A 27357-nucleotide genomic window follows, 5' to 3' on the forward strand; every position below is an offset into this window, starting at 1 on the left:
GAAAGTATAAAGGATTCCCCACAAAACCAAAGTTCAAAAATGCTCTTTGAGAATTCAAACCAGCATCTATACAGCATTCCAACATGATACTTACCAACTGAGCTATAGTCATTCCCAAGAATAGATAAATAAAATGGAGCGTGGAGGAGAGAAAACTAAAGGAAAGTCAGATAAACAAAGAAAAGAAGGAAAACTAAAGAAAAATAGAATCTTTTTACTTTGTTTGAGTTTGACACCTTAATAGGTACAGAAAGGTCAGAGTTTCAGAGATGATGAAAAAACGAATTATAAAGATTATAGATTAGATAATTTTTTTACGGTAGAGAAAGTATGAAAATGATGCTAAAACTTTTTGTTTAGGCTTAGTAAGAGTTTTACAGCACTTACAACACAATAAAGTCATAAAAGTGCCGAAGATTAGAGGTGTTACAAGAGAGTAACAAACACAAGAGATCAGGTCGATAGATGTTTGGTAGGAAAGAAGGAGCAAACCAAACCAGAACACCCGTCAACCACCCAATAAACTTTGTGTTTACAATTGGCATGAAATGGCAAGTGGGCCTTTCTCCCCCAACAATCAGAAAGACTAGCCGAAGCGAATGAAGAACGGAGTGAAGCAAATTAAGGGTAAAGACAAAAGAGAAGTAAGTAAAATGAGAAAAAAGTTGAGACAAAGAACTGTAAGTTTCCAAATTTTGTGCACAAAATAACACTCTTTGGCCCTTAGGACTGACTGTGACTGTGAGGCCACTGCTAATTGTGACAAACAGTCAGACACCTCAAGTGGTAGCAAATGCTTGGCAGTGGACGGGTGAAAAAAACAAAACAAAACAGAAAACCTAAATGTTTCCACAATTTTATATATCCCCTCACAAGAGGGCTGGTGACAGGTAAAAATCTGTAGCACAGAGCAGATGTAAACATTTCAATACGGTACTACGATGTATACGAATAGATAGATCATACGTATATTGCACAACTTGTAAAATGGGAATGAGACAGACCAAGAGATCAACACAACAGGAATATATATATATAATATATCAAGTCCAAGTGGTCAGACAATAAAATGGGCAGCTGTTCCCAGCAGTGTATAAACAACATAGTAATATGGTGCAGTCCATTGGTGCAAGTAGGGAGCAGCCATCTTGACTTGACACCATCATGTTTTAATTTTAGTAGAGGTTTTACGGCCCTCGCAACTGCATAAGGTCAAATGAGCGCCAGCCATCATGTCTGCGTGACATGCACTGTCTATGGAATTGGAATGATCTGCCATTCAAACAACAGACACCGAAATGGAAATGGAAAGAAGGTACAAGGAGACAGTGTACATTCACACAAATAGACAAGGATCAGATTGACGAGACGGCTGCTAGCTTGGCATGGTGTGGGTCAAGGAGATAGCTGGAAGTTATCGTCAGTGACAACAAGCACAACATCAAAAGGAAGCAATAAAACAATATGTCTACATATTGACACACACAGGCACAACAGAACATCACACAATACAACAGAACATCACACAACACAACAGAACATCACACAATACAACAGAACATCACACAATACAACAGAACATCACACAATGTCCATCCCAAAAACATGTGAGGCAAAAAAAATAAAATGTTTTACCTTCACAAAGATCACGGTAAGACAATAAATATAATTAAATAAACACAATAATAAATAGATAGTAGACAAAAACCCCCACAATACATGGACCAAGTGTAAATAAAATGTGTTGATACCTGGGAACACACTGTATTCACCTCACAGATCTCACTAAATAGAGAGTTCACTTTCAGTTACAGTGGTTACAGAGCTCCCCAAAAAGGCTGTAGTCAGTCACATCAATGAGCCTTTAATAAACTGTGTCCAGCTCAAAGAACTCGCAAAACAGGTGACTGAAAAGGCTATTCACTCCATTGAGATCACAGACTGTCTTAACTTCAGAGCTCACTAAACTGAATGTGTTCACCACACTGAGCTCACTAACAGAATGTGTTCACCACACTGAGCCCACTAACAGAATGTGTTCACCACACTGAGCTCACTAACAGAATGTGTTCACCACACTGAGCTCACTCAACAGAATGTGTTCACCACACTGAGCTTTCTAAAATAGAATTTTATGTCTATTCATGTTACTCAACTGAACTCTCTAAACAGGATGGTTTCACCTCACTGAGCTCACTAAACAGAAAGTGATCACCACAACAAGCTCTCTAAACAGAATATGTTATCCACACTGAGCTCTTTAAACAGAATGTGTTCACCACAACAAGCTCTCTAAACAGAATGTGTTCACCACACTCAGCCTACTCAAGCTCTGCCACGACAAACCAGAAGGTCAGCTTATGGACGCTGACACACACCTCCTTGCTTTCTTTCATTAAAATAAAAGTACTACAATTTCATAAAATTACTAGAAAAACATAATTTGGATGTAAAGATTCCTTAAAACAAAACAATGGAAATATTGCACATACCCAACAACAGGAAGGAATAAATATGATATGACTGATTGGACTCCACACAGTTCTGATGACCACAAGGTTTGAGGCTGACTTTTGGATTGTGATTTGTACCTCTTTAATATGTTACATGGTACTGTTAAAAAAACCCCAACATTATCAGTATAGACTAAACCTTCTCAATCATGCTCTGTGACAGTGACTCTTCTCACCTTGATGGTTGTAGTACTGATCACAATAAAATAAAACTTTTCAGTACGTTACCCCTTCAATACTTCTAATGGTAGTTCTACTGACCGTAACAACACAAAAAGCTTCAGTTCGTAGATCACAATGAAACAAAATTTAAAAGTAAGACAGTATTAAAAACAATACACATTTCACAACAAAATGTTCCGACCAACAGTATGTGACATAGCTAATGCTAAAAAGCATCCTCCAACAAGTGTGTACATTGTAGAAGTATAATTTTACGATGGTCACCACATCAGGCCAACAAATATCTTTGTTTACTAACTACACATGACAAGTTGACACACACCAGCCAAAAGGTGGCAGGACTACCATCAATTACAACTACATTTCTTTGGTCTTCTTCTGAAGCCTTCGCCCAGCGCAGGTAAACAAGATCAGAGTGCCTGACTACCAACTGTACGGTGTAGGTTCGAATACTTGTCAGGGTTTATTGGGTCCTTCTGAAAGATGTGTTGCACAAATTTTATCACTTCACTCAAGCGGGTAAGTTAGTGTTCGAGCGCCAGTAAAACATCTAACGGCAGCTTACACTGATGCTTTCAGGAAAGCTGAGAACACTTCGGAGCTTTACTAAATGGTTCCGGTGTTATTCAATTGTAAAACGCATAGAGATTACTTTCAAGTATAGGCATGTGCTATTTAAATACAATCTATTCATTCTATTATCACTATATAAACAGCCAAATAGAAAACTACTACATCACAGACATGAAGACAGCTGAACGAGGACAGGTTCATTAGTTCGAGTAAAGAGAAGCACACTGGCACAATAGCGGTCATTTAGCTCAGAGTAAAAGTAAGACAGAAAGACAGACAGAAACAACAGAGAGGGAAAGAAAAGAAGGATCCATCAGTAGTGCCGTCTAACAAACCATAATGGGGACAGGGATTTTGGCATGAGTAAGCGTAACAGATCACTTGGTATAAAGTTTGGGCCCGCCACAGAACTCATTAAAAAATGATTGATACAAAAAGACACTGTAAAAACCAACATTGCCAAAAGTATTGCACAAACCCATCTTAGAGGACTGGTCAAAGATTACAAATGTCAGCTCTGGTAAAATCTTCAACAATGGACATCTTATTCTAATAGAAACGTATGCATGCACCCACTCACAATCACACAAAAGGACACTAAGATCAACTGTCTTAGAAATCTAAATGTTGACTATAATCTTTCATTTGTCCAAACTAAAATCTGTTCATATTGAAAGCCGACAGTTCCAAAAATTTCTCCAAAGCTTTGACATTTAGTCTATTTATCAGTAATTTTAGACTTCTCATCATCCGTTGTCAGATAATCAACGAATGTTAACATCAGAACCAACAGCATGACAATTTGATTTGATCATGACACAGCAGAATAATGTGGTGATGTGTTGTTCCCAAAACACAACTCTGCTTGGTTTTAAGCTTACAAAATTATAACAACCAACCCACATTTCCACCCCCTTCCCAATGTCTCAACTGACAGAGACAAGTGCCACGGCAGAGCGTACGTCTGATATCATCCGGCTGTTATCCTGTTTGTCACTCAGGCTCTGCAGACGACCGATGACCTCATAGAGGTTGTCACAAGTCAGTGGGCCGCACAAGTCAAGGTCTGATGCGTGCTGAGCCAGGATGGGGGTGAGTGCAGCAATGAGGTCCCCCTGGACGGTGGTCAGCTTCTCACGGAGTCTAGTCACACAGGTCTCTGTGACCTCTGTCTCCTGTGCGGCCTGGATCAGTGCCAGCTCACGAGAGCTCACCTGGGTCCTGCGGGCAGACACACGAGCTTCTAGCGCAGCGTTGGACGCCTTCAGCTCAGCTATTTCCTCGTCCAGACGACGCAGCTCGGCGTCATCTTCCAGGTCTGCAGAACACAGGAGAGGTTAGAGATTGAGTAAAGGATAAGCACATCAACATAATAATGGTCATTTTTAGAGCAGAGAAAAGGAAGACGGATAGATAGAAACAATAGAGGGAAAGGAAAGAAGAAGAACCTACCAGTGGGACTCTCCAACCACCTACCAAAACACACCTACAGAGAAGGAAGGGTAACAGCTTTAACAGATTAACCCTTCTCAAGCTCGCTCCAACTCGACAGAAAACAGCTTAACCTATACTTTAGCTCTAAAGACAAAAGCAGTCTCAATCACACTCTAGCTCTCGGGAGAGTAGCTTTGATCATGCACATAGGGCAATGCAGGAACACCCTAGTATCAAGAAGTCAGAAGTGGACCAAAAAAGTAGAACACAGGCCCCACATATATATTTAGAAAGAAACATTCACACTCGTTCCCCCCCCCCCCCCCCCCCCTAAAAGATCCCCTGATATCACTTTTATCTAATCTACTACGTTCTCGACACCTGCTGTCTCAACCAAAAACTTTGCTTTTAACAACAAAAAATAGACACACAGAAAACCAATCAAAATCAGCTCAACACCTTTATAAGGCAGCCACCTGAGCAAAAGTGAGCCCATTATAAAAAAAACAAACACGACTGCTTCATACAAGTTCTTCTGTACTTCTATGAGGCCGCCAATGAAGACAAAATGTCCCTATCTCTTTCCTACCATGATTTGTAACAAGTTATATTCCAATACCCACCCTTTCCCTTTTCCAGTAAGTAACAACTTTAATTGCCACTCCCTGTTCACAAAAGCAAACTCTGACCACAATATCCATACTGTGTGCAGATGATTTGAGATAAAACTTTACCCCAAAACACTGCACCCTGATCCCCTCCCTATTTCAGCAAGTAACAATTGTTACTCCCACTATCTGTTTACAACAGACATTGTGACAATTCCAGTAAACCCCCCCCCCCCCCCCCCAAGAAACTGGCAGGTATTATGACCATTGTCCTCACCTTCCCCAGCCTGCGCCTTCATCTGCAGCACCATCAACTCCTTGGGCGACAGTTGAGCTCTCTTCATGGCGGCCGAGGCGCGTGGGCATCCCGACACACTGCGGTGGGAGTGGAAGCTGCCGTTGGCATGCCCCGAGCCGTCACATCCCATGATGGGACAACTGGGTGGGGGTGGGTTTAAAAAAAAGTTTTAGTAAGAGTTTTACGTCACTTGCAACAAAATAAGGTCATATAAGTGCCGAAGGATAGATTATGTGTTACAAGAGAGTAACATACTCGTCCACAAAAAAGGAGGAGGGGAGATAAGGATGACAGATGTTTGATAGGAAAGAAGGAGCAAACCACACCAGAGTACCCGCCAACCATCCACAGGGTTGGGGGGGGGGGTGTAGTAGAGTAATGTAGGTGGGAGTTGTAGTGAGGTAATGGAAGAGGTTGGTGTGGTAGTGGTCGTGGGGTGGTGGAGTAGTTGTAGTAGTGTTGTGGAGGTGGAGGAGGTATTGGTGTGGTGGGGGTGAGGATGGTAGGGTCGCATGGAGGGGAGAGGTGGAAGACAGAAACGGTGTACATCATTAGCTTGACCTACACCAGATGCATGTCATGATGAGCTCCAACAGGTAATGTTTATGTAGAAGTTTCAAGGCACTTGCAACATACCGAAATAAAGACATATAGGTGCCGAAGCAGGACTCCCCTTTTCAGGCCAACATAAGAGGTTTCTTCACCCTTTGGTTATCTGACTTAAGGGGTATTTAAACCCTTGTATTAGAAACTTAAAGGGTTAAAGTCAATTATCTCTTAATTTTATAGTATTAAATCCAAACGATTTTTAATTGACTTCAGGTTTCATTGTAAAAAAAAAAAAAAAAAAAAAAAAAAAAAAAGAAACATGAGTAATATTGGCTAGAATTAGAGTTGTGTCCATTTGGACGCGGGAATAAAAAATAAAACAAAAGTTGACAAACCAAAAGGGGTCAATTCCGACTGTAATACATACAGAAAATCAGACCTGCCACTCTATGAAATCTAAGTCAGGATATCAGTGGGGGAAAAAAACGGGCTTTGGTGAAAATAAATCGGGATCAACCACAAATCACCAAGGTCACTGCCAAGCTGACTTGACAATTCCCAGGGGTGTCCATACATATTATGTATTGCGCGCGCGTATGTGTGTGTGCGTGCCTGTGTGTGTTTTATCTTTTTTTTTAATTCCTGATGTATCACGTCAAGCTCTCCTAGTCCAAGTGTTTTACACCCCCCCCCCCATAAGTTTTGAAAGACACTTCAACCATGTGCATGAACTTAAATTGACCCCGTCAACGGACGGTCCCCGGAACACGCTGAACTCACACGCCGGTCATGTCATGTGATGAGTGAGAGCGCTATTGAAGCAGTATTACCGACGGGTCTTGATGACGGGCCCGACAAACCAGAACTCGGACGAAGCTTGTTTTCAAAGTAATAGCAGAACTACAAATAATATTGATAATTTGTCGCTATTTGGAGAATTCTGAGAGGAAACAAAAGCGAAAGTAGATCTCGAGAATGTCCCAAGTCGGAATGTCAAATCAATACTACTTCCATTACAGTTGAAATAACAAAATCGGGAAAATTGGGATGCTTGAAATTTGGGGCAAAAAAACTGGATATCCCAATTAAATTGGGATGAGCGGCAGGTTTGGAAAAACAACAACAACTGATTCATTTTCAAAGCCATCCCAGGGTTCACATTCCAGTCTTTCCAGACTTTCGATGGCGGACAATTCATGTTTACTAGTGTGTTAAAGAAGGATTGGGGTAATCTCACGGCCTGAGTAAACTCAAGGCACGACACCGGCAAATGCAAGAGACCAGAATGTGGGAGGAGCTTCTCTGCTGAAGCAAGCCTCTGTTGTCGGAAAGTCGCGCAGCTAATAGGCAGGTCGACAGCTTCTGACACAGAGTCACAGACAAAAGGTGACTGCCGTGAGCGTGTGGGTGTGTTGTCAAGCCATTGACTCGGCTTCGGGGTAGTGAAGTGGGGAAATTATGCTTGCCAGATGCACACCACCTGTTTTAAAGCGTATGCAAACTCCCGAAGTGTAATTTTAAAGAGTAACGCTCACATTCACGCGCCACCAAAACTTAAGGGGGGGGGGGGGTAATCTGCAGGTTTAATGCGTAATATACGCATGCGCAATGGGGAGCCCTGCGAAGAATAGAGGTGTTACAAGAGAGTAATAAACACACACACAAAAAAAGGAACAGAGATAACGACTGTAGATATTTGATAGGAAATAAGGAGCAAACCATAACTGAGCACCCGCCAACCACCCACCGATAGGCAAAGGGGGACATCGGGTGAAAGAGTTTTGAGTGTTTAGTTTTAGTAAGAGATTTACGGCACTTGCAACACAATAAGGTCATATAAGTGCCGAAGAATAGATGTGTAACAGGAGAGTAACATACACAAAAAAGAAGGAGGGGAGATAATGACGACAGATGTTTGATAGGAAAGAAGGAGCAAACCACACCAGAGCACCCGCCAACCACCCACGTTTTGAGTGTGAGTAACGACAAGCACATCAACACAATAATGGTCATTCAGTCTAATGAAAAAGTATTACAGATAGACAGGAACAACAAATGGAAAGAAAAGAAGTAGAATCTTTCAGGGGTACTCTCCAATCACCTGCTTCAACGTATTATAAGTCCAAGCTTGGATACAATAAGAAAGATACATTTTGTTAATCCTCCATTGGAAGAAGTTAAGATTGTCAATTTCCACATACACACACAAAAAAACCCCATGCGTTGTATTATAACAAAAACCTCACAAACAAGCATACACACACACCTCAAAGCCCAGGCACATCCATATTCACTCAGCCAGTCTGTCTATTCGTGTCATGGTTAAACTGAGGGCCACATTACACGGGACCCTCCTCTCCCCACAATGACAGACAAAAATCTGCATAAGCCAGAATGAAGGTGTGACCTTCCAGGGGCATCCTAGAACAGACCTGCCACTCTATGAAATCTAAAAATCAGGATTTTAGAGTTTAAAAAATCAGGATCTTGTGAAAAAAATCGGGATCAACCGCAAATCAGTCTTAAGGGGTACTGGGGAAGGGGGGGGGGGGTCCTGGTTCCCTTTTATGAGGCAAGTACGCAAGAAAAAAACTTTTGCCGGAATAAGTTCACGTTTGGGCCACTAAATAGAGGGAAAACTGAAAGACAGCATTACTCGAGTCGGAGTTGGATAGACTGGGGCAGCGCAGGTTGCAGTAAAGCTGAAACTCTCGTAGTCTTGAAAATAGCTGACGCATAACTCTAATCACCCATGCAAAAAGCCCGCGTCTTCATATAGTAACAACGTTTGACTTCCATCGCATATACACACAAGGCATCTTTCCCCCCCCCCCCCGAAAAAAAATCGCGTCAAGGTTGTTCATTTATTTCTTTTTTCTTATTCCTTTATCCTCAATTAGTAGATTCTACATGTATCACGGCACGCATTTTAAGCCCAAGTGTCAAAACAATACCCCCCCCGGTCGTCCACACTAGTTAAGTCCCGAACAACACCCCGACCAATGCGACCGGTGTGAATGAACTTTGTTGACCCCGACAGCCGACGGTCCCCGACACACGCGCTACTCACACGTACGAGGCCATGTCACGTGTTGCGAATGAGCGTTTGAAAGTTCCACTGACAGGTCTTGATGATGGGCCCGACTTATCCTACCAGAACTCAAGACGAGGCTTGCTTTTAAACCAACGACACAACAACGAATAGATTATTCTGAGGCCCATGACATAATTGTTACAGTAATCAGGACACAGTCGGAGAATTCTGGGTTATAAAAGCGAAAGTACATCTTGAGCGTATCCATGTCGGAATTCAAAATCGATACCACGTCGGTTTTAGTTGAAATAACGTGCGTGAGTCATCTACTAGATTCGGCATAGATGCTTTAGAAAGTAGCGTTCCAAGTTCCTGCCCATAAAAAATCTAATCGGTGCTTCCAAGCAAAGGAGATTGTAGAACTTTTTTCCCCCCTAAGAATCGGACGCAACAGACGCAACGACAAAAAATCAGGATACTGGCGACCGAAATCGGGAAAATCGGGATGCTTGAGATTTAGGGAAAAAAATCGGGATATCCCGATTAAATCGGGATGAGTGGCAGGTCTGCTAGAACCACCCCAATTTGTACAACACGAAAGGGTTTGTAAGAGTGTTACTGACATTCCAAGATTCCGACCCTTGACCCCTGTCCAGCATTAGTGTTGACAGAAGGGGACATGCTGCATAAACATAGCCTACTATTGGAGGAAGACTCCAAGGGGAATATCGGAGGAGTGACATATTGAGAAAGCAGGGAAAATGAGAATTCTAAGTTTGGAAGTCTATACCTCACAGTGAGCAATAACATTTCTTTTACCGTACATAACACAGGACTTACCTCGGTTATCCCTGGGATCATTTGCAGAAGAAAGTTTGATTTTTGAAGAATACAACAAGGGAAAAAGCTAATAAAAAACAAACAAACCATTGTGACTTATTTGGTTTATATGTATGGTATATACATTCATATACATAGCACAAGAAAAAAACTCACTTGATGTTCTCAGCTTTGGTGTCCCAGGGCAACGTCTCCGTGTGACCATTGTCCAGTCCGGCTAGCAGACCCTTGTGACCCCCACGCTGTTTGTTGGCGACTGGGCAGCCCGAGGCACTGGACACACACACACAGTGGGGATGGGGGGGCATCATTTCAGGTTTGATTAATACATATAAATTAAGCACAGAAATACACCAAAATGGGAAAATACATATATTATGAACAAAATTACATACAGTCAAGGTCACAGCAGTTGCCTCAGCTTTTTTGTTGTTGTTGAGAAACATTTATGAACCCTTCAAGCATTGCTTACAAATAGCCTGTGGCGTCACGCGAAATTATATTGATTCACCATATTATGCTGGAAAATGCTTGAGATCAGGCAAAGGCAAGTAAATGCATTTTCAAAAAAGTGGAACGCAAATAAGAAGCAAGAGTCTATTTATAAAGGAGTTAGGCCTAAATGTTTGGCAATATAGAAAATGGGAAAAACGAACTGAAATAGCAACTCAAATTGTGACTGACTAAATCGGCTAAAATACCACGGAATGAAAACTTATGGCCGTTCGACACTAGGAGGGTTAGAAAAACTGCATACCTAAATCAACCTTGTGGCACGAGCAAAGGTGAAAATGTCTCAATAATTAAATTTTTAATACACAAAACAAAACCCTATGTTCAGGATGCGAAATAAATAATAAGGCTGTTTTTTTTAACCATACCATAGGCCAGAAACATGCAAAAAAAAAATGACAGAGTCAACTGTGTCATTACCATCTTAAATAGTCATATGAAAAAGAAAAACAGCAACTTCCTAGCTGAGTGAAAGAAACTTAGAGGCACTAGTACATGTTTTCTATCATGCACACCAACAAGACACATATTTCATATTCTATACAGGTAAGGTAGTCAATCCGTTTATGGTAGTCATTGGGAGGTGTCCTTGAGCAAGACATGACAATTATATCTAAAACAAAAAAACACAAAAAAAAACAGGGCACTGTGCAGTTGCATCCAACAATGGCATGTTTGTGAAATTGTTCTGTATTGGTGAAATATTGTGTATTTATGTAAGCATTTACATGTGTTTCTAATTATATATTTATAATGTATGTATGTTTGCCATTGTAACTGAGATTTCCCACGGGTATCAATAAAATGTAATTTATTATCATTTATTTATTTATGGCTGAACCAATACTTCCTGCACTCATGACAGAGAACAGTAAACAAAACAAGACTCAGCATGCAGGCAGATAATACACATGACTTGTTGCAAAAAGAAAAAAAAAGTGCTTACCACAAATCCCAATTTTGTACTTTCACACATTCGTTCATTGACTTTAAAACATGATTTATTTTTTCAGAACTAAATGCTTGAAACTGATACTCTTGATCTTCTTATTATATCAAATCTATATGAAAGAAATTCAGAAAATTTTTCACACAAGAAATCTATCGGGCCTCAAAACTGCTACAAAATAAGCCTTATTGCATGTCTTTCTCTTTCACCTTGCGACTGGTCTTGATTTCCCTCTTCCATTGCGTTCTCCAGCCATCTGTTCTAGGTGCAAAAGTTGACCTCAATTGAGGTAAAGTCTTCCCAAATAGGTAATCTGTCTTGTGTCATTCAAAGAATCTTTACAGGTATCTATCTCATATGAAAGCTGTTGAGCCTCTACTCCTGATGTGAATATCTGTCTGTCTCACTCGTGAATAAGTGAGCTCAGAATGCAAGCTTGGTATGTTTTCATCTTGATCTTGATATTTCTGTTATAAAACGTCTCGTAATAACTTGCTTGTAGTTGTGGATGTAGTGCAAATTCTGATGTTCAAGTCTTGAACAAGTATCCTTTCACTGTTGATAGCAGATCCTAGGCAAATGAAAGGTTTTGCACAGTTTATTCCTTACTTTCCAAGAGACATTTCAGCTTGTTCTGCTGCTTCTTTTTGACAGAAAAGATGAACACTTTTCTTGTCGACAGCAAAATGGCATCTTTTGCATGCAGCTAGGAAGGCAGTAATCAAACTTAACAATTCTTCCTCTGTGCTTCACTCAGAGCAAAAATTCATTCTTTAAGAGAATACAATGAACTTTGCCTTTAGTCATGCTGTATAGTATATAGAATCTACCAACCTAGGCAAGTGGATGAAACTTTCAACCAAGTCAATTTAGAATATACATCCTAACTGAAGCAAGAAATAAGTTCCAAGAAGGTCGAAGCAAGGATGATTCAATGCTCGACTCTTTTGACCTCCTCAGAAGACGATCCACAAAGGATAACAGTACCATTCACACCATTGTGGACTGACAGTACAATGTGAAGAATGGAGATGGTGGTTATGACAGGGAGAGCAGATAATTAAATCTGCTTGGTTAATTTACAGAGTCCTTCACTCATGATTGGACCGACTTGTTTCCTAAGTTCTGGAAGATGACAAACAAGAGTTAGGGTAACTCATGTTCATCAAACAAACTACCATGTACCTGGACAACAAACACATACTACAGGTGACCCTTTTTAGACAGGACTAGCTCTGTACAAAGTCCTTGCACAGATGCCAGACTCAATTTTCAGGCACAGGGGTGTTGCAGGGACCCAATCAATGTACACAATCTGTCACACCACGTGCACCAACTGCAGACCAGCAAGAAAACACCCACAAGGAGACAGGGGGCCCTACACAGGTGAAAAATTTGTGACAAACACTTACAGATTTATAAATGCTTCTCAAACTTAAGTGTCTTGAATGTACGTCTAAATACTTGATAGAAACATGGAGCACATACTTGCACAAATGCTTCAACTACCCTTATGTCTATACGATAAAATTAACAGAATTGTACAAAGCCTGATAAAAAGAAATATGCCATACACAGAAGGGTAAATACTGAATCCACACTTTAGGTAAGCATATACCTGTATAAAATGTTGGATAAGCATTGTATTTAGGAGTATAAATACTGGCAAAAACTTGATTTAAGCAAGTATACAAATATCTGATAAATACTGCCTTTATCTAGGTGCAATATGACAGACTGATAAACATTTGGCCTATGACCTGACAGTTCAAATCCTGGGCAAACACTTGACTCATCAGAGTGGAGACACAACTGACCCAGCATGACACTTGAGGTACAATACAGGGTGACAAATGAATAAAAGTACAGTGGAAACCATATATAACAGGCCCGGTAATAACAGGGATCCGGTAATAACAGGGATTTATTTTTTCCTACTCTTTGTCTCTATTAAAAGTTATCGGCAATAACAGGGCCTCATCGCAGCCCAACCGGTTATAGCAGGGACAAATGCTCGTTACAATGCGTAAAAAGTAAGAGAGAGAGAGAGAGAGAGAGAGAGTGTAACGCAGTGATAGAGCAAGCCCACGCAAGCAAGCCATGCCACTGCAAGCACACGCAGCATATGAAGCGAGAGAGGGCTGCGGTGTGCTGCAAGCAGACCTCGAACTAGCCCGAAACCTAGCAACACACACGCGTAATGTGTCACCAACGATGTCAAGCGCACAAGAAAATGCCTTTCAATTGACAAAAAGTACGAAATAATCCAGGCTGTTGACAAAAAGCAAGCTCCACTGGCAGAGATTTGTCGTCAGTTCGACATTCCACAAGGGTCGATTCACACCATTACCAAGGATAGAGAGAAGATAGTGGCAGCATACTCCAATGGAAAGTTTGCTCCTGATCGAAAGAAGATGAGACTACCCGATGCAGATGCTGTGGACCAAGCTCTTCTGATGTGAGGCAATGGAGAAAGTTGGTGCCAAAACCCCTGTTTGTGGGTACTTGTGGCTAAGGAAACTACCCATGAATAAGTACAGCTGGATTAGTACACGAATACTTACTTTCCATGCATTTCTGATTTAACAGGGATCGGATATAACAGGACATTTTCTCTACTCCCACCATCCCTGTTATATCGGGTTTCCACAGAACCAACATCAGTGCTGTAGAAGTCAAAAAATGAGTTGACCCACTTGGTGAGAGCCGTGACGTGAGCTTCAGATAACTGACAGCTACTTGTGGTAAACACACCAAGCAATTACCAAATGATCACACCAAAAGCAAAACAACAACAAAGAACAAAGAGGTGCGAATTTGCGGCTGTCCACAAAAAAAACAACAGCAATAACAACAAAGTCCATGTTTACAAATACCAATAACAAAAACACACACAAAAACTAATGCAACCCAAAACATCAGAAAAACTGTGATCAGCACTGAATTTTTCAATAACAATAGCTCAATAACACAACTTGGTCCATTTTATGAAAAAAGAAACTGCAGTAACACACATAACGAGGAGATGATGACCTGCTGAAAAAAATTCCAGGCAGTGAAGGAGCCATTCCTCATTCAGTTATGTTAGAAGGTGGTTAATTATATTTTTTTTAAACTGAAAGAATCACTCTGTCATTGCTTACAATTTTTCTCAGAAGTTGACATCTGCTTAATGAGTGTCACTGCTGCTGGATTTTTCATGGAATTTCCGAAGAGCAAATGTGGGAAAGACTGCCGGTTGTGTAAAATAAAAAAAGGTGCCAGCACATCAAGCTGTGAGTGCAGTTCCCAAAACACGATAGGCTCATTCTTTAGTTTTTAGTTTTTGTATCAGTTTTGCTGCACTTGCAACACCATTGGGTTATATAAAAAAAAGTGTAGAAGGTTAGAGGTGTAATTAGAGAGTGACATACAAAAAGAAAAGGAGAAAAGGTATGGACAGTAGTTATTTGATAGGAAAAAAGGAGCACCCCCAAACCACCCACTGTTTAGTTCTATCATGTGATACAGCGGAGGCAACATCAAGAGGACATCAGCAATGTCTCCACCAACAGGAAAAGCACAGTATGTAGCAGCAGATGGGAATTTTTTAAACATATTTTACATACTGTCAAATAAAATTCCTGTTGCTCTTTGAGAACAAATAATTTACATATTTTACACACTGTCAAATAAAATTCCTGTTGCTCTTTGAGAACTAAAAATTTACATATTTTACACATTGTCAAATAAAATTCCTGTTGCTCTTTGAGACCTTCGCCACACATATAAAAAGGGATAACATATTCAATGACAGCATTAACAATAAAAATTAAGGCTTGATCATTTCATGCACAACACTATTCTAACATACAATAAGTACTGTGAAGGAATGCCATCTTAGCAGTAGGGAAAACGAGTGTACCCACAGAACAAGGAACACATACAATACGATCACAGATGTTCTGTCTCTATAGAAAACAATCAAGTGAAAGCCTTGATTGGAAAAGTTTAGTTTTAGTAAGAGTTTTACGGCACTTTCAACACAATAAGGTCATATAAGTGCCGAACATTAGAGGTGTTACTAGAGAGTAACAAACACAAAAAAGAAGGAGGAAAGATCAGGATGATAGATGTTTGATAGGAAAGAAGGAGCAAAACCACACCAGAGCACCCGCCAACCACCCACGATTGAAAGACTTAGCTGAGACCTTTGATGTGGTGTATGAAGACCGGGACAACACTGTGACTGTGATGGGGGGGGGGGGGGGGGGGAGAGAGGGTGGGATGATGCTCACATCTATGGTAAATCAAAAAAACAAAACACAAACAAACACACAAACAAGGTCAAGAAGCAACACAGGCTGAAACATTTCAATGTGAAACAAAACAAATCCATCGACTGTCGTGGATGTCCATGACACATGCACTGAGGGGAACATGGAGGAGGGGGAGGGCGTCGGAGACTTTCGTCTCATGCCAAAAAACATACACCAACACACTGAGTCCTGATGGGGGCGGGGACGGGGAGGGGGGACAGTGAGTGAGACAACATCTTGATGTTGGTACCTTCTGTGAGAGAGATACTTCCCCGTCACGTGACCTGATCCGTCACAGCCAGCGATGGGACAGCTGGGGTGCAGGCAGGAGGAAAACGGCAAGACACACAAGGTTATCAGCTAGGTCGGGGGGGTCAGAGGTTATAGGACGGGCTCACACAAACACCTATTGGTATATTGGTACAGTCCCTTTCTCAGGGATTCTGATGTAAGGAGCATGTTGGTGGACAAGAACGGATTACACACATTCACACAAATGTTAGTACTGTAATGTTGAATATAACTGCTTCTGATACGAGAAGCACTTTGGACAACATATAATGTTGGGGTTTATACAAGAATTGCAACACATGCTAGCATTTCGGACCTCTGACACATTATATCATCCACTTCTAACCTACAAACAGAGACAAGTGTAAATATCACTGACATAAAAATGGAACCACATTCCCAGTGACATCACAAATATTTGATACATAAACTTAAGACACACATATCAACATCACTGACATCTGAGGTCCAAACAGGGACAAGGACAAACTTTAGCTATCCTGACCAAACCTGGACTGTGTTTGAGGTTTGAATTGTGGCATACAGTGAGGAGCCAGCAAATTCACATCACTTTACCAGCAACAGTCTAGGACGAGAGAAACAAGGAAAAAAAGGAGCAGACCATATTCGAGCACCCACCAACCACTCGCAATGACGACCTAGGAAGACAGTTATAATAAGCCAGCTGTGGAGACGTGTTACTTCAGTGACAAGGATAGATTCCTCCTCCCAGAGAAGTCCTACACTGTGACCACAGTCCTAAACCTCCCCAGTGCCATGAGGCTGGAAGATGAACTGCTCTGCTCCCGTCCCTGCAGTCAGGTGCCACTGGTAACTGATTAAGGCCTTTGCACTTCACTCTCAGCCAGCTGCTGAAGGTGGTCAAGTGTGGTGGACAGGGCAAGGAAGAGCCTGCAACATGGGGCAAATCGACAAGAAGGGGGTGGGAGAGAAAATGTTCCACTCAAGAGCTGCAGAGAATGAATGATCTACAGAACATACTCACCGTAGAGGATCCTCTGACTCTTTCTTCTCCCCCTCCTTCATGAGGATCTTCTTCATTCTGGCAGCTTGAGGACAGCCGGAGAGACTACGGTGTGAGGCATAGTTCCCAGTCACATGACCTGAGCCATCACAGCCAGGAGTCGGGCACCTTGGGAGGGACAGATGGGTATTGGTCAATGTTCATGCCAAAGTTGCAGTTTACAGCAGTACATGGCATACATTTTTGGTAAAGTTTGCATATAGATTTTAAAAAATTTCTGACACGGTTTTTAAAAGACCCCAACAGCACACACATTAAAACCATGAACATTAATTAACTTATATTCTATAAATGTTGATATACTGAACACTTATATTTACTAATTCCTATTCAATGTCAAAACATCTCCCGAATTTCTACTGCACATTTGCTTTCAGACAGCATCAATTTATATATGAAATAAAAATAGGCAACAAACTTTTAAGCATGTCAAAAGATATATCTATTAAACATGACAATTCTTATTCTAAGTATTTATATTAAGAATGCAGTCCACCTCGCATATTACAAAGATTCTTGTCTACATATGCCATTAAGCAGCAATCTATCTTACTATACATTTACCACATCATATTCCTGTTCAATATGTCTCCATAGACTACAACCTTGCTCATACATCATTTAATTTGTGTGTTTAATACGTTTCAATGGACTGCGATCTACATTACTATATACAATTAGCTCTAACTTTAATTGTCATCACATCACCAGACTGCAACCCCCATTTGAACTAATTAATTCCTATTCGATGTGGCACTGTATGGTACAAATACAGTCAAGCTAAGCATATCCAGCACAAACCGTCACCCATGTACCAAGACTAAAAACAGCAAGCAATACCCCTACTTAAAGACAAGATATCACATAACAACAATTTTTAAAATGCAGAAGTATTAGAGCGTTAAGTAACTATGTGACAACTCTACAGGGACAAAGGTTGATAAGTAAGTAGCTTGAAATGCGGTATGGAGCTAGTTTCTGGGTTAGAAATATCAGAGTATACAGTCAAACCTGTGTAAGACGGCCACCCATTGTCAAGGAGAAAAGTGGCCGTATAAGACAGGTGGCCGTCTTAGGCAGGACTGATCAAGATGAAGAAAATGAACCATTCCCATCTGAGGTCCCAATCGAAAGTAGCCGCATTGTTGCTGTTTTTGTTGTTGGTGGTGGTGGTTTGTATTTTGTTGCTGATTTTGCACAAGGGTGACAATAAAACTAAATGTATCAGACGAGGAAGACCGAGTGCCATGTTAAAACAAACACATGGGTCGCCACAGAACAAGCGACACTTCTGTCACAAGTTCATGCTGACGTCCATTGTTACTTTTTTACAGACTGGGTAAACAGTGACCACTCATCTCACTTATGATTTGTGTATGAGTTCTGGGCGGGGCTTATGGGTTTTGAGGGATCACACGCTTACCTCACCAGCAGCTGAAAATTGGTAGCTATTGGTCAACAGTGGGAGGGGCCTACGCAACATGATCGGTTGGAGGGACTACCTAACAACAACGACAGGTGACTGAATTATGATGGCTCGCCCACAACGCCAGGGGTCAACGCACAATTTATGACAAAACGTAATGGAGTCACTAAGGTGGCCGTCTAAGACAGGTGTTACTGCTCAGTGTGATAGGGGTTGTGTGTTAATATATATGGTGGCCGCGGCCGCGTAGGACAGGTGCCCGTTTTACACAGTTAAATTATATAGAAAAAACGCAAGGGGGGAAATGGAAAGTGGTCGTGTGTACAGGTGGCCGTTTTATAGAGGTGGCCATCAGGGCACGTTTGACTGTATATATAATATATATATGAGGCAAAAAATGGAAATATATATATATATTTCCATTTTGAAGACATTTGAAAAATCTTAACAATCCTTGAGGTATCTAAAGCTTTAAATTTCAAAGGCTATGCCCTATGTAAAACACCCTCATGAGTGTCTGAGAAAATATTTTTATTAGAAAATGGGACTTGGGTAACATGTTCACGCTCAGGTGCATGCCATCATAAAATCTGTTAATAGAAAACACCACGTAAGAATAATGAGCAGTGGGACTGTGCTACCCAAACAAGCCTACACAGAAGCTAGTTAGTTGTACAAGACAGTAAATGTTAGCTCCATCACTTTTGTGTTAGAGACTCAGTGATGGCATCTGCTACAGGCTAACTCACGTCTGCTACAAACAACTTCTGTGACCCAGGAGAGAATTTGTCCCATCTTACTGAAAATAAAATGTATTTTAAAGTAATCAGATTGTTTTCTGATCAAAATGTCAAAACGTTAAAAAGACGAGTTCGATGGGAAAGACATCACATGAACATAGAGTCTGACGGAAAAAGGCCACAGATTTGAAATGTTACCACATGAGCAAAATATCAGATGAATACTACAACATAAAATACCTAAGTGACGTGGAATCCCCCCCCCCATCAACATAATAATCCATAAAAATGTTTGCGCATGAAAACAAAAATCTAATGAAAGTCTCTATGAGTACATGAACACACAGATCTGTCAGAGGTTGTTTTACACCCCATTGACACAATTTAGACCATTTTGGAGACTGCTATGACACTGCCTGTCAGGGCCAACCCAAACTTAATGGAATACAACATCCCAGCAGAGAGATGGGGACACTCGATAAGACCCCGCATTCACACTTTTGCATGCAATGGTGGAGAACCAATTAAAAAAAAACCCGAATGTCACATTTAAGTCTGATGTAAAAGTCTCCAAAGGAACACTCAAGTCTGATGGAGAAAGTTCCCACATGAATATAGAGTATGATATAATATAGTTAAAAAACCTTTGATCCACCTCATTGACATGCAAGCACTGCGACAGAATCTGTGCTTCAAGCATGGATAGAATTAGCCACAAAAGAAGCTGCATGAGGACAACGTTGAGACCATCTTAAGCTAAATTGACCGTCTGCATAGACAAAAAGAGCCACACAGTTAATAAACCAGTTAATTAAACCACATAAACACATACAGTAAGTCACTATACGCTACTAACTATATGAACAAAAAAAATGAAAAGAAAAAGTCACCGCAACAGTCATTATTCCTGGCAGTGTGTGTTGTAAACAAGCATGCAGAAAAGGATCAACAGCAACATCGACCTCTGCCTTGCCCTGGACAGCATTCCCTGAAGGCTCCAGCACACCTCACACCTTCTGGGCTTGTTTGTAAATGAAGCTGCCTGCCTTACTCACAGCAAAAACGATGCACCACAGAAAAGCCAACATCAATACAAACAGTATCCCCCCCATCAACTTACCGTTTGGTAGCCACACTGAAGAACAAAATCAGGAACGAAAACCAAACACGCTGCTTGTAGTGGGTGACTACATCACTTACTTGTATAACTTTCTGTGTGATGATCATATACGCTTGGGGGAGAGGGGAGCGGGTGATGCGATGACGGCTCCGGCATTTTGCCTTGACAAACCCAAGTCGCAGTCTCAGAGACATTCTCAGAACGCTTCCAGCCTTGATGCACCAGGTTCTAGTGAGATGACATCCTTAATGACACCCTTATTGTTTTGTACACAACCTGAAAGACCGCCAAGATCTGTTCTTTTTCAAAAGACCAAGGCTAGAACTCCTTATTGCCTTGCACACCAACTAGTGAAGGGAGAAACTCAGGACCCGTCTGCCAAAGACTTACAACCCACCTATACCTACCTCATCAAAACTTTTCCGACAAAAAGACCTGGCGGCAGTATTCCCCCATATACTCGTACATACAGTGAAACCCTGATAGCATGATCAGAGCATTTCTTCGTGTTAATACTGTTATGAAGCTTTCGTGTTATGGGAAGTAACAATGCATAGAATAAATAGGGGGGAAATACTGGTGACCTGAAATCCTTTCACAGTTAAAAGGAATTGTGTGTTTAACGGCTTCACGTTCAGCAGTTTATCTTGTTGCTCTATACAAACAAGAGAATGTTTTAGAATTCTGCTAAGCTTGCTTTTCTTTAAGCAGTCAATGAGCATGTTATACAAATAATCTGTATGTGGGATCTCTGAAATTATCCTTTTCTGAGAAGACTATGGCTCAGAACCAACCTACCCTGAGACCAAATGATTGAAAATATTTTCCACCATCTTTGACACGATCCAGGAGGAAGGGTACAGTCACAGCCTTCACAAACTAAGTGGGATATGGCATCTGAGCAGAAAGGTGACACTTGTCAGCTTGTGTGGACCTATTTATCTGTGCTATTGACAGATAGGTCAGGTGAGGGTTTGGTCCCTAGACGTTCATTACAATCAACAGAAATGAAAAAGGTAAACAAATCTACACAAAAATCAGTTGACAAATAGGCTACAAACTTTTTCAGATCTAGACTGTTTCGCAATCCAATTTCTCTGATAGGAGCAAAGAACCTTCTTGAGTCAATGTTGTTAAAATTTTTATGCTTCAACATCAAAACTTTGAAATTCAAGTTTCTCGGAAATGAGCAGAGATACTTGTGAGAATAAGCTTTCCCATGCCAGAATCGAAATCATGTGTTTAACTTGCAACAGTGAAGAGCCTAATCTACAGACTTCCGTACCCAAGGATTGAGCTTGTGAAACACCCACGGAAAAAACCCTTAAGTTTTTCATGCAAGCCAGAAATCAAACTAGGTACATTGTACTCCTACATTAGAGCCAAGCATCAAAGCTCTAAATAATTAAGCTTCTCATCAATACAAATGACCACACATGGAAATTTTGTGATCATTGCTGACAAGGGAAGGGTCCAGAGTCAAGGGCAGATCCAAGTCACATCAGTGGCCTCATGTGGGGAGTCATAGACAACTCCATTTCCTGTTTCCTAGAAGGACAATGAGAGACATCTGCTGAACATAGAAGGTACAGCCTACCGGAGACTTCCAGATTATTGCCTGCAGTTGACATGTCAATTCCAATTGTGTCTGATGAAAACCAGTCAATACTTCCCTATTTCTTTTTAAAAAAATGTGTTTCCTTTACAAGATCTCCCAATAGATGGTACTAATATCTATCTGAAATAAACACTTTATATCCCTCAAACACACCTAGTGAATAGGAATGAAAACTTTTTTGACTTGTTTGCTCCTCCTGAGAAATCCATTTGCTGATCAGGGTAAAGGAATATGATGTGTTCCATGATTATTCCATCAGGCATGATGGATTCCACGAGAACTCTGAACAATAAGACATGGACATACAGACTAGTTCTGAGGACAGTGGAGTTCACTGAGGGTCAACTGAAAGCACAAAAAATCTTTCACTGCATTAGAACCTCAGTCCAGGTTCCCACTAATGCAAACATTCCAAGCAAGCATTTACAATCATCACAGCACTGTGGTCGGCTCTGCAACTTCAGTTTGGTTGTATGAAAAGCAAACTCCACTGTTCCAGAAACACGATAACATTCTGTCAGAGTGCCTAGGACACCAACAGCATGAGTTGTATGTGTAAACAGCAGCTATAACAATGATGCCCTTGATGCTAAACTGACATGACAGGTGTACCATATCGAATATATCACATCCTGGACTAGCTTCACAAATCCACACTAGTTGGTTCACCCTCCCACCAAAATCACTTTTCCCAAAACTGAAAATTTTGATGTGCAGTGAAGTAAAATTAAAAGAAAGCCCAGTGCAATAAAAGGAGAAATGGGAAATTGACTTGAGAGCCACAACACAAAGGCAACAGAATCCATAGCTCACCAAAATAAATCTAAACAACCTAATATACAGCTATATATATAATAAGAATTAAACACTTTACACAAAATACACAGTGGTCACCCCCTACAAACTTCATTTGCCAGATCTGAAATAAAAGGCAATCGTGCTTCACTGTTTTCTGCTTTTGTATGAAGTATATGGTAAAAATCTTTACAACTGTCTATCATCACTGCTGTATCAAAGGGTTAACCACATGTAGCCTTTTAATACCCTTATAGTCATTGTCATTGAGCAGACAAGCTAAAAAAAATGTCCAAACGAACACCTTGCCTGAAAATTCTGTGAGCAGAAGAACTCATTCTTTTTAAGTTTCACTGTGGGCGGCCTATAGCAGAGACTAAACACGTATGTTAAAAATACAGTGAGCCAGACAATGAATAATTAACAAAAAGCTGACACTGAAAGTGAAAAAAACCAAAACCCAGACCACCAAAACTGAAATGAGAAACATAAAAAAGCTGAATGAAACCCACCAAGAAGCTAACTGTACAACTTGAAAAATGAAAGTACAAAAAGTGACTGAAACAATGAACACCCAAAAGCTGATACATGAAATAATAAACATCAAAAGCTCACACAAAAACTGGGATACTAAACACCAAAAAGCAGGCAAGAAAACTGAAAAAATAAACACCAAAAAGCAGGCAAGAAAACTGAAAAAATAAACACCAAAAAGCGTATACCAAGACTGAAATAAATAAGGCACCAAAAAAACAACAAACAACTGACAACAAAGACTGAAATAATAAACTTTAAACACCAATAAGCGTTTACCAAGACTGAAATAATAGATATCAAAAAAGCTGACAAGACTGAAATTAAAACACCAAAAAAGCTGACAAGACTGAAACAATAACATCAAAAAGCTGACAAGAATGACAAAAATACAATAATAACCACCAAAAAGCTTACACCAAGACTGAAATAATAAACACCCAAAAGGTGACACCAGAACTGAAAAGAACACCAAAAACCCCACAACAACCAGAAACATCCGTGTGAGGCCACAGACAACAACGAAAATGACCAACACCAAACACATGACAGCAAGAGAGAACCGGAGCAGAAACGAGGCGTGGAAGAAAGACGGACTCACTTCTGCTCCACCTGATGTGCCTGGACAGTGGCACGGTCAGCCAGAGGGCAGCCCGACAGGCTGCGGTGGGACGAGTAGTTTCCTGTCACATGACCTGAGCCGTCGCAGCCTGGGGTGGGGCAAGTGACCTCCGACCTGTGGCGTGCTGACAGGCGAGAGCTCATCAGCTCTAGGAATGGATCTTTGCCGGAAGAGGAAGCCAGGGGGAGAGGTGAGGGGGCATCAGGAAACTCGGGGGATGGGGAGCGACTGGGGAGCAAGCTCGGGGGCTCCTCACTGGCACTGCTCATGTTGTCACGGATCTCCTCGTCGCTGTCCTCCTCCGAACTGTGAGGTCAATGCCACAGGTGTGTTGTGTGTGTGAGCAGCAAGGGAAGAGAGAGCACAAGGAACAGTTAGCTGAGCACCACATGCAACTTTACCACCTCCCTTTTCTTCTAACACTACCAACTGCACTGCACCTCACTAAATAACTACTGTACTACTCATTATATCACTCACAGAGAACTACTAGGTAAAGCAGGGAGTTCGTAAGATAGAACCAAGGAAACAACTGACAGAAAGATAGAATTAATGCATGGAGAGATTTCTTTTTTTACATGACCCCTGACGACAGAAGCCAGGGCGAGTCACCCACCACATTACCTCAAAAGAACTTAACATATAAGAAAATGTTTATGTTACACATACAACCCTTTATACCCCTGGACTGTCCACAGCATACATTTGAGCATATGAAATATATAAAACCTACCACCACCCTCCGTATCCTCAATCTGTGTGAAAGTGTGTACGAGTTACACATACAACTCATGACCACCCTTGGTAGGCCCTGGACTGAGTTAAAAGACTCAAGCCATCAGTCACGGTTGACAATATGTTTAATGGTAAAAAAGTTTTCTCTCATGTCAACAACATCAAAATGCATTCATGTATGAATCAAAGACTGCCTTATTTAGTAAAATACAATGTAGAGGAGCCAGAAAGACTGTCTAGTCAATTCAGTCCGTCATAGTACCAAAAAAACAAACCAAGGCGAGCACACATTCTCTGTGTGTGTACAGGAAGAGAGAAAAACATGTGTAAACCCTTGTGAACTAAACATCCGCCCCACACATTCTCCGTACACAGATCGTCAGCTAAACATGTGTAAAGCCTTGAGAACCAAACATCCTCTCCACACATTTTCTGTACACAGATCGTCAGTTAAACATGTGTAAAGCTTTGTAAACCAAACATGCTCTCCACACATTCTCTGTATACAGATGGGCAGTCATAAAACATGTGTAAAGCTTTGTGAACTAAACATTCTCCCCACAAACATGGACAGAGATCTGCGAGGGAACAAGTCTGGTCCCTATTATCGCATATACACTCGCCTGGAGTGAGGGTGAAAGAAATCAACTGTGTCAATTAAGCAATGCACAGAGCATTATGCCCATCTTCAGGTGGTTTGAGTAGAAAACAGCGTGTTCAGACATTTACCCACTGTAAAAAACATCAGTCTAAGAGTAGAGTCAATGCTTTATCCCCCACAACTCTCTTGACATATAAGGCACATCTCACACACAGGAAAATATAACAAATTGTACCACACACCTCACCTTCTGAGACATATCAGGCACAGCCTATATCACACACTCACACATAAAGACACACACACCTCACATTCTGGCAAACATGGAAAGACATATTTACCACATACCTGATTCACCAGCATATATCAAGGCACACACTGAACACTGGCATACAAGAACACTCCTCAATCTCTGGGACATGTCAGGACCTATGACTATTTTATCACACTCACACATCAAAATTTATATCTCGTCATACCCTTATACCTGCAAAGACATAATTCCACACACTGGTATACATCAAGATATTTGCACAATGTCACATACACTTGTTCTCTGGTCAGCTCTACAGAGCCACCCATATGCACATTGGCATGTTTAACTTGTAATATGCATTCGCCAGCATTTCTTTTCACATGGACATCAAAGCAGTAACAGACAATATATACAATAATCAGTGAGAGATATGAATATATGCCTTTTCAAAGGACATTAGCAATTTAAACAAAATATTTAACTTCAGACACTAACGTTTGTAGTATAAGTTTTTAAAAAAAAGTGAACAGTCATGTTCATGAGCAATGCTGACAGGTATACTTATAGATTTCTCTCTGCTGCAAATTTACAAGACTAGTACCAGCTGGTGGTATTGGGGACAGTTTCAGGATCTGTACATTCTTTATGAGAAAAGAGCAAGTAAAATCTGTACAATGTTGATATATCTGTGTGGATGTAAATGCCTGACAACGGTCAAGTCAAATACCTTGGGCAACTGAGGGACAGGGTACAGACAAAAAAAATGTCAAGCAAATAAATCTAATATTGTACAAATTAATATAAACACAGCATTGCTGGCAATTTCAGATCATATACAGAACATTGGTAAAAGGACAAAAGATGGAATAAAATACTGATACAATGGACTTGAACAGGCCAGTCACATAAGACAACTCTGTTACACCGCCCACTGGGATAGGCCCTGCTCCCTGGAGCAAAACAATGGTCCCACAGAAATCCTCAGAGCAGAGGGCTGTCTGGCCCATCTGGCACGTCTTTAAGCGAAACACCAAAGGCTCTCTCCATGGTGCTTTCAGAGGTTGGTGGTGAGACACAGTCCACACCACGGGTATTAAATTCCTCTACACTGGCCTCTGGCTGTCTGTACAGGACAATCAACAACTTTTACAAAAATAAGACACCCTCCAACCACCCGTTATCCAGCAGGAATGATGATCAATGTAAATATCTTTATGTACAGCAACTGTTGTAACAAATGAGGTATAAACATAACATTATTGCAAGAAACTGAACACAAACTAAAGAGCGGCCCCATGCCACATTCCTTAGATAGGTGGTACATACAGTCCATCGCTACTACAAGCACTTCTGTTCTCATGTCCTAGTCTTAAAAAATCAGTGACACTAACAGCAAATATCTAAAAATGATGAAATTTTGCTAACAACCCAACACATTTAAAAATCAACGTATAAAAAAAGGTAATGCCACTGAATGCTCCCCCCTCCCCCATATCCAAGGCATAATTTACATTAGACTCCACTGATGCAACAAATACTACAATTTATTTTAAGTGAGCCTTCCTTCATGGGTCCGATGACAATCTTTTGATGAAAAAATAATTGTATAACATTTAACATAACTTGTTTTAGTTACAATAAATCCATTTCAAAACAGCAATGAGTACAAAATCCGAGTGATTGAGCTCCAGTGCAAAATGCAGATGTCTGAACCTGGCAATAAACCAACTTGTGAACAGGTTCTCTTTCTGATTTCACAATGCAATGAAATAGATCACATGA

At 40.8% G+C, this 27357-nt stretch overlaps 1 protein-coding gene across 2 annotated transcripts in view; it reads right to left on the minus strand.

The window, feature by feature from the left end:
• Nucleotides 1-840: 840 nt before the first annotated feature.
• Nucleotides 841-27357, minus strand: part of LOC101846640 (serine-rich adhesin for platelets) — a 50213-nt gene continuing 23696 nt past the window's right edge. For both annotated transcript variants that reach the window (XM_035968930.1, XM_013080751.2), the window contains 6 exons: nucleotides 23963-24289; nucleotides 17090-17236; nucleotides 16043-16105; nucleotides 10189-10305; nucleotides 5589-5749; nucleotides 841-4587 (listed from right to left, as the gene is read on the minus strand). In XM_035968930.1, the coding sequence (XP_035824823.1) occupies nucleotides 4196-4587; nucleotides 5589-5749; nucleotides 10189-10305; nucleotides 16043-16105; nucleotides 17090-17236; nucleotides 23963-24289 (1207 nt within the window). In that variant the 3' untranslated portion in view covers nucleotides 841-4195. The remainder of the gene's footprint in view (nucleotides 4588-5588; nucleotides 5750-10188; nucleotides 10306-16042; nucleotides 16106-17089; nucleotides 17237-23962; nucleotides 24290-27357) is intronic.

This window comes from Aplysia californica, unplaced genomic scaffold, assembly GCF_000002075.1.
Source record: "Aplysia californica isolate F4 #8 unplaced genomic scaffold, AplCal3.0 scaffold00098, whole genome shotgun sequence".
NCBI lineage: Eukaryota > Metazoa > Mollusca > Gastropoda > Aplysiida > Aplysiidae > Aplysia > Aplysia californica.